Below are 7,583 nucleotides of genomic sequence, written 5' to 3'. Positions count from 1 at the left end.
AAGTACTCCTTTAGGAATAGCAAAAAAAAAGGACATCATGAACATCTGTAAGCTAGATAACACCGAGTTACTGCTGAGGTTTTTCTGGGAACGCTCTTCAACTGAACTCCAATGCTTATTTGATAGCTTGTGAAAATGCATTGGAATACCTACGTATCGGAAAGGGAAGCTTTTGTCCTTACACCCAAACAGTTGTATATATTGCTTACTCAGGTTTCTAGTTGAGCTAAAGCAAAACAATTCGCTTTTATGAAAAATAATTTTTAGGTGCTTTTGAGAAGTTGCACTTCTCCATCATCGTGTCTCTATTCAATCGCTTCTACTCTGTACTGAACAAAAACTAGCACGAATGAATCTCTCTTGACTGAACATAGAATGAGACACAAAACTACTACAACCTCACAATTGAACTTAGAATGAAATAGAAAACAAGTACAGATCAATCCCTCGCAAATAAATATAGAATATGATAATCCTCGTCCCATAAAACAAGGACGAATCCATACATCGCTGCACTATTCTGGCTTGGCGGCTCCGATTTCTATGACGACCTTGCCGGTGGCGTGGCCGCTCATGCTCTTGGCCCAGCCTTCGTGAGCACTGCCCAGCGGATGCCGGGAATCGATGACCGTCTTGAGCCTCCCCTGCTTCAGCATGCCCAGCAGCAGCTCCATGTCCTCCTTCTTGGCCATCGCCAAGAGCGGCACCAGCCTCTTCTTGGAGAAGGTCAGCATCTGGAGGATCGCGGTGACGCCGGACACGAACCCGGGCGTGATATCCACGACCGTGCCCTTGGCGGCGAGCACGGGCCTGAACACGGACCAGGGGAACCCCGTGGCGCAGTGCACCACCGCGTCGTACTCCCTGCCGGAGGGGCTCCGCAACTTGGCGCCCTCGGGGGTCTTGTAGTCCAGCGCCTCGTCGGCGCCCAGGCTCTGGACCAGGCCCAGGTTGCGCGCGCCGCAGGTGGCCGTGACGTTGTGGCCGCCCATCCTGGCCAGCTGCACCGCGAAGTGGCCGACGGCGCCGGAGGCCGCGGTGACCAGCACGTTCTTGCGCGTAGTTGTAGAGGCGTGGGCCGGGTCCAGGTTGACCCCGGCTCTCTGCAGCGCCAGGCGCGCGGTGACTGCGGCTATCGGTACGCAGACGCCATCAACGGCCGACACCTCGGGCGGCCTTGCGACTGTACGAGACGCTGACGCGACCGCGTACTCAGCGAGCCCTCCGCCGTTCTGCCATTGCCGTTGCTTGTGCATTAGTACTTGGTAGAACTCAAGTAGCGACCAAATACTTGGAACGAAACAGATCGGATGTTATAGGCCGCAAATCAAATTGTTTGCGAGTACGACGATCTCACAATCTTACCGGGAAGTTGATGGCAATAACCTTGTCCCCTGGTTTGAAGTTGCTCACTCCTGCGCCCAACTCCACGACTTCTCCTGCTAGATCGAAACCTGCTCCAGAAAGCAAACATGGTGGGTGATTATTCGTCTGTGCAACCTTACCCGTTCTCCTGTGCACTCGGTACGTCAAAAATGAAGTGGCCGTCGATCAAACAAGAGGGGGGAGAAGTGGCCAGCGGCACAGCATGGCTCTGCAATCTGCATGTTACCAGAGATAAACGGGAACCTCCAGGGCATGAAGGGCCGCGCGATGCCGTTCTGAAACCTGCAGTCGGCTACGTTGATGCTGGTGGCCTCCATCCTGATGAGCACCTCGCCTTTCTTCGGCGACGGGATCGGCACCTCCACATGCTGAAAATTCAGCGGAACAGCGTGCATCATCGATCAATGGCGGAGTTGGACACACCAGATCATATGCGCGTCGATCGAAAATTCGAAATAGTACTAATAGCGTAGCGTACCTTGAGCCCTTGTGCTCCTCCGCCGTATCTGTCGTACTGCACGGCGCGCATCGTACCGGAAGGTGCAGCCATGGCCGTTCCAGGAACTGATGAGGAGGGAAATCAAGAATGGTGTGGGTTTGGGTGAGTTTGGCTTACAGAAGGTTTCTGCTCTTTATAAGCCGCGAGGGCGCGCAGCAGACCTGTTTGACCGGCGCGGCGGAAGGACGTGGCCCGGATGTGCACCGCATGGCGGTATGCTCCTCGTATACAGCGCCACGTTGCCGTTGTGGTCTTGTGGAAAAGCGGGCTTCCACCCTCGTTCGTTCCTCCGGGTTTGTGGCCACGGACGGCCTCGCGGCTGCTTCCTTGCGGCAGGAGGCAGAGAGCGAGAGACAAGTCAGCCTGCCGACGACGGTGTGCTGTCGCCTATTCCCGCTGTGGACTCGTCGCGGGCATGCGGTGTTTACCTGACCGTTCTGAGTTTGAACACTTGAACGACAACCACCTTTGTCAACCAGATTACTCGAGTGATAGCGAATCTTTTTTTTCCCTTACATACACATTGATGGGCTGATCTATCTAACCAATGAACATCGTATGATTGGGCTAAGTTAGGACATGTCAGATAGTTTCATGGCCCAATTGGCAATTGGTTCATTGGTTGGTTGGCTCCTCCTCCCATTTCATCCGCCGACTCGTCGTTGCGGCATGGAAAACGCGACCGATAGGGTGCTGTGTTTCTTTTTTTCTTTTTCTTGAATGCCTCAGGACAAACTGTGAACTTAAGCACATACTCACACCACGTACCACTAGCACGTAAACGCACACACCCTGAGCATAAGCTAGAACTACACCTATACGGCTATACCTAAAGACACACACGGCTGAGAGGCACGTGACGGACACGACACCTTAACCATTGTGGAGCATCCACGCTTAAGGCTGCAATTTCTGCAAAGAAAGCTAAGGAAAAAACCCGGTGCGAAAACCCATGTCGAGCAGCGTCGAACGCGGGCGGTGGGCGAGTGACACTTGGTAAGGTTGACTCAGTGGTCTAGGCCGATGCCCGATAGTACTTGTGTTGTTGGGTCGGGTTTAAACCCAAAGTGAGGTTTGCAAGTAGCGCATACTCTCCCCGCTCTGGAAAAAAATACGTACAACTCTTATACTTCTCCTAAAAGGCAAATACATTTAAGTTTAGTCAAATTTATATAAGAAAAATACTAATTCATTTCTGGGTATTCTTAGGAATAACCAACTATTTCGAAAAGAGAATTAGTGTATATCAAGTGGCTTGGCAATACAGCTATATTCCTCTTTCCTATATCCTCAAATTCATTTGAGCCAAACTCTAGATCCAGCCAAAACACACATGGTGTGCAAGTGGCGGTTCGGTGCACTACAAGGACGGGCGCGCGGGTGCCCTCTTTCCCTCTGTGCCTTGGCAAATGACTGTCATCCCGTCCAATGACAGAGTACTATCGGGCATGTCACCACCTTGATTTTCTCCAATCATTTTTTCCATTTGCTAGGTAAGCGAAGAAAAGTTCTTTTTTATTAGTCTCTTGTTGTTGGTTGAAAACTGTGGAAACGTGGTGGATTCCTCACTATTCGGTGCCTGGCAAGTAAGGAACCTACAGTTGGAGAAGTGCGTTTGTTTGAATCTTAGAAACCGCTCGTGGCCTTATATTAGACTAACAATGATGATTTAGGCTTAACAAATTACTTATCAGATCAGTTTGCTTGATAGTAGATTTATTGAACTTTTCTTTATAAATACCACCCCGTCCCGTAATATGGCGCATTATAAAAAATTTAGAACAACTTAAAAGAATAATCAAACGACGCACATACCCATGGATTAAATCCAATTAAGGAGTTTCTGCTCAAATTATGGTTTCCTTTTTAGTAAACTTTGCCTAATCTAAACATAGTCACCACATAGAATGAATTATATGTCAGTACAAATTTTAGAAGTCACAACGCACCGTATTTCAGAACAGAGGGAGTATGAATACACAACACTAAAATTCTAGTTTCGACACTGGTAGTCATGTGTGTCACCCAGATGAAATAAAACGAGAGCACATCTTGAGCAACCAAGCCCCGCCTCCTATGAAATGGATCTATGTCAGATTGCAAGCGGGGCGGGCTCTTGCCGCAACCCGCATGCTCGCCCCGCAAACTTTCGTTTCGTGGCTACTGTGGCCTAGCTGCGATTTCTTTGTGGCCTGGTGTCCTTTAACCCGCGAAGCCCGTTGGTGAAAAGCCAGAACCCGAAAAAACCCGCAACAATTGCACCTCCCCACCCGAATCCTACCGCGCTATCGCCGTCACGGTAGCGTGGCATCGTGCGTCGCCATCCTCCTCGCTCACCATCCTCCCGAAGACCCGAACCCTACCGCTGTTGCAGATGGGAACGCTGATTCCGGCGGTGGCAGGCAACGGAAACCTGGCCCTCGGCTCGAGCTCCTCCATGGTGGAGCAAGAGGAGGCAGGAGAGGATGGGGGCCATGAAGCCTGCAAGATCCAGTCGCCGGCTTCTGTGGGATTGGGGCGCCAAATCTCGGGTGTGGCTTCGTTGTCCTGCAATTTCTTCCGGACAGATAAATATGGGTAAGGATTTGCTCGGTTCCCTTTGGTTTTGGCTGTTTACCTATGAACTGATACGGAGTGGAGCAGATTGTAGAGTTGACACTCATAATGCAGTTCTGAATCTCTGATGCACGCTTGTGCTTATGTTTACAAGATTGGTTGAGAGCTGAAGGTATGTTTGCCCTTGAATTTATTTCTGAATTCTTGAATGCTTCTTAATGTAGCTATGCACCTATGCTAAACTGAATAAGCTGCTCGTATAGGTTGCTGGTGTGTATAAGTTTCTAAAAACCACTAGTTTAGTCTATCCAAACAATTCTAAAAACTCTGGTTAGCCATGGTCTCATAACAAACTTGTAATCATCCAGACAATTGAGAAGCACCATCTATTGCATTTGCTGCATATAGGAGTATATGATTGATTGTACTATAGATACAACATCTAGCTAGCTAGTGCAGTAAGCTGACAATGCTTATTTAACCAATAAAACCCCAACAATGCATTATGCATGCGCACTATACCCTGCGGCACTGCTATAAACTAGAACCAGAAACAGCTAGCAGCAGTACAGGGGGGGCTGAGTGAGATCAGTGCTGCTATGGATCACTCACTGTGCTTTGCTTGATCAGATAATGGAGGGGGCACTATTGGGCATTGGCCACTCGACCTGCACAAACCAAAAGCTAGCATTCATGCATGCATTTCAAGAATTCAAGTAAAAAAGAGATCGATGGCTGGCTGGCTTCCCTTTTATTATCAATAGCATAGTGCCAGAGTCTATATAGTACTCTAGTACTGAATTAGATCTCTTACTGTTTTGAAACCTATTGATGTTGAAGCAATTTAAGTTGTAAATATCAGCACTTCATTGACTGGAGATGATAGATCAATGAAGTTAATAGACATTTTCATTGAGTTGATACTTAATGGTATCACATAGAAGCTAATAGACATTTTCTTATTTCAGGCCATTCTAACTTCAAGACAACAGAGGATACAGGTGAAGGAGAGGATCAGTTGGAATAAAAATTACAATTTGTCTGCTAGACTGCTACCTTGTGATGCCTGCACTCTGTAATAACAGACTAAATTCCATTTTGACTGTAAGCGAATTTGCAACCTGCTTGCTGTACGATAAGTGGTACAAAGCTGTACTCCGTAATAGACATTTTCTCTAGACTGCTAATTTGTCTGCTTGCTGCACTCTGTAAGCGAATTTTGACGTTCAAAGCTGATTATTGATATGTGCAAAGCTGTCTGCATATGTGCTTGCGGGCGTTAGCGGGCTTGAAACGTTTGTCCGCCAGTCCCATTGGCCGTTCGCGGCCATAGCTTTTCGGCTGGGGACTCCCGCAAAGTCCGCTTTATAGCTTGATGGCCAGCTTAGTGGCTGGTGGACGGTCCACGTCCCGCCCCGCCTGCAATATCTGAGATCTATGCAAAGATCGTGTTGCTCTGAGAAATGGATTCAGATCTCAGTTCAGAATTTAGATCTTCATCCTCGTGGACTAGCAAGCCCCAGCGGCGCCGCGGCGCCCTTCGCTGGAAAGACTACAAGCGGAACGCTCAAGATCTCATGCGAATTATGTAATTTATTTTTTTTATTAGTATCCGAATATCTCTTACAATATTCTTTCGCTGGATCCAAACAGCCTCTAACGGAAAGGGAACACTACGATGCATTCTTCATCCTCCTGGACTAGCGGGCTAAGATGCTCTCCTACATGGAGTCATGTGTCGACAGATCAGGGTGACCAGCGAGTCACAGCATAGTCGGAGTCTCGTAAAGGCAAGGTGTTGTAACTTGCTTCACACGACACGACTCATACAACATTAACTGGTGATGCTTCGCAATACTTCGTTCTACATACTACATATATGAGGGGGCACCTTCGGCTTAGGAACCTAGAGTGGCCGCCTTATCGACCTCCCCCCTCAGTGTTATCTTGGTATGGTACCATTCCATAAACTTGTACAAATCTCCTAAGATGTTATTTGGATGCATCGTATTCAACTTAATCCATATATGTTGAAATAGATTAGGATGAAACTTAGTTTAATTTTCATCCCGATCCACCCAACACATACGCCATCTAACCAATGCTTTAGAGTATCTTTAAGCAAGTCTAGATTGTGCAGTCTCCTCGCATTTTGGATCTATACAATTAATTGGACGTGTGGATTCGTGAGCTAGCACACTTAGGGCAGTCCCAACCCTGATACTAGTCTAGTTTCCATTAAAATAATTAGACTGTTATGTCATCATTTTACTGATGGTGTTTTGCTGATGTCGGAAGAGAGTTAAGGAAGAGAGAGATAGAAACCGTTTCTTAGGTGAGAAACCGAGTCGGCTCGTAGTCGGTAGTCCTATGCGCGAGGAAACGACGTATTCAGTGCTGGGGCAGTAATCTTCGTTTCCATCCCCACGCTTCAGGATCCGTTGTGCTGGCTTCACCCATCCATAGTTGAAGCTTTTTCTCTGCACGCGGCCTCTAGCGTTCCATCGTGCCCGCTCTGTTGTGCGCGGAGAAGAAGACAACCCCCAGCGGCGCCGCGACGCCCTTCGCTGGAAAGACTACAAGCGGAAAGCTCAAGATCTCATGCGAAGAAGCCCACGAGACTATCTTCTTCACCCTCGTTATCGCCCAATTCGATTCCGTGTTTGTTCCATTCGGGTGAAGTGTGAAGATTTCTTTCATCTGTCGTGATTTGGTTTGGTTAGTTGCTAATTTGCAGCCTCAAGCTGTCAAGCACGGAGTCGAAGAGGTAGTCTAGTTTCTGTTCTCTTCCGGTTCAGAGCTGGATAAACTCGCAATGGCCTGATTGGCTGGTCTTGGAAATATACATCTTTGTTTACAGATGGTCTCATTTACCGTAGTGAGATATACAGTACAATAGAGCAAGATATATGTACTCATGTTGGCTACTTATTTGATTGCCAATTGCCATAGCTGATCCATCTCTTTTTTATTGTGTATTTAGGGCCCCTTTGGTAGGGATTCTACACCAGCTCCTGGAGCTGTTTTTTGGCTCCCGCTGCCAAAGGGGTACAGGCCGGGGTGCTCCCACGAAGAATCCCCGTATTTTGCGCTCTCACAGACGAGTGAGGTCTATCGGAGCAAAAAAAAACGAGCTTCCACC

At 48.0% G+C, this 7,583-nt stretch overlaps 1 protein-coding gene across 1 annotated transcript; it reads right to left on the bottom strand.

The window, feature by feature from the left end:
* Positions 1–240: 240 nt before the first annotated feature.
* On the bottom strand, positions 241–2,019 carry LOC136542120 (quinone-oxidoreductase QR1, chloroplastic-like). The gene is made up of 4 exons (XM_066534411.1): positions 1,865–2,019; positions 1,613–1,754; positions 1,366–1,454; positions 241–1,232 (listed from the first exon to the last, which is right to left on the bottom strand). Exons 1-4 carry the CDS (start codon positions 1,934–1,936, stop codon positions 516–518), a joined length of 1,020 nt encoding a protein of 339 aa, XP_066390508.1. The 5' UTR covers positions 1,937–2,019; the 3' UTR covers positions 241–515.
* Between the last annotated feature and the right edge of the window lie 5,564 nt (positions 2,020–7,583).

This window comes from Miscanthus floridulus, chromosome 3 (genome assembly GCF_019320115.1).
Source record: "Miscanthus floridulus cultivar M001 chromosome 3, ASM1932011v1, whole genome shotgun sequence".
In the NCBI taxonomy this organism is placed as follows: domain Eukaryota; kingdom Viridiplantae; phylum Streptophyta; class Magnoliopsida; order Poales; family Poaceae; genus Miscanthus; species Miscanthus floridulus.
Note: the sequence above shows the minus strand (reverse complement) of the source record. Positions and strands in the feature narration are given on the sequence as shown.

Excerpts from the sequence above, each read along its gene's own strand:
- LOC136542120 (XM_066534411.1), bottom strand. The coding sequence starts at position 1,936 with ATGGCTGCACCTTCCGGTACGATGCGCGCCGTGCAGTACGACAGATAC. Across the intron at positions 1,455-1,612 it reads GAGGTTCCCGTTTATCTCTG|GTTTCGATCTAGCAGGAGAA; the intron begins GTAACATGCAGA and ends TTTCTGGAGCAG. Across the intron at positions 1,233-1,365 it reads TTATTGCCATCAACTTCCCG|AACGGCGGAGGGCTCGCTGA; the intron begins GTAAGATTGTGA and ends CGGCAATGGCAG.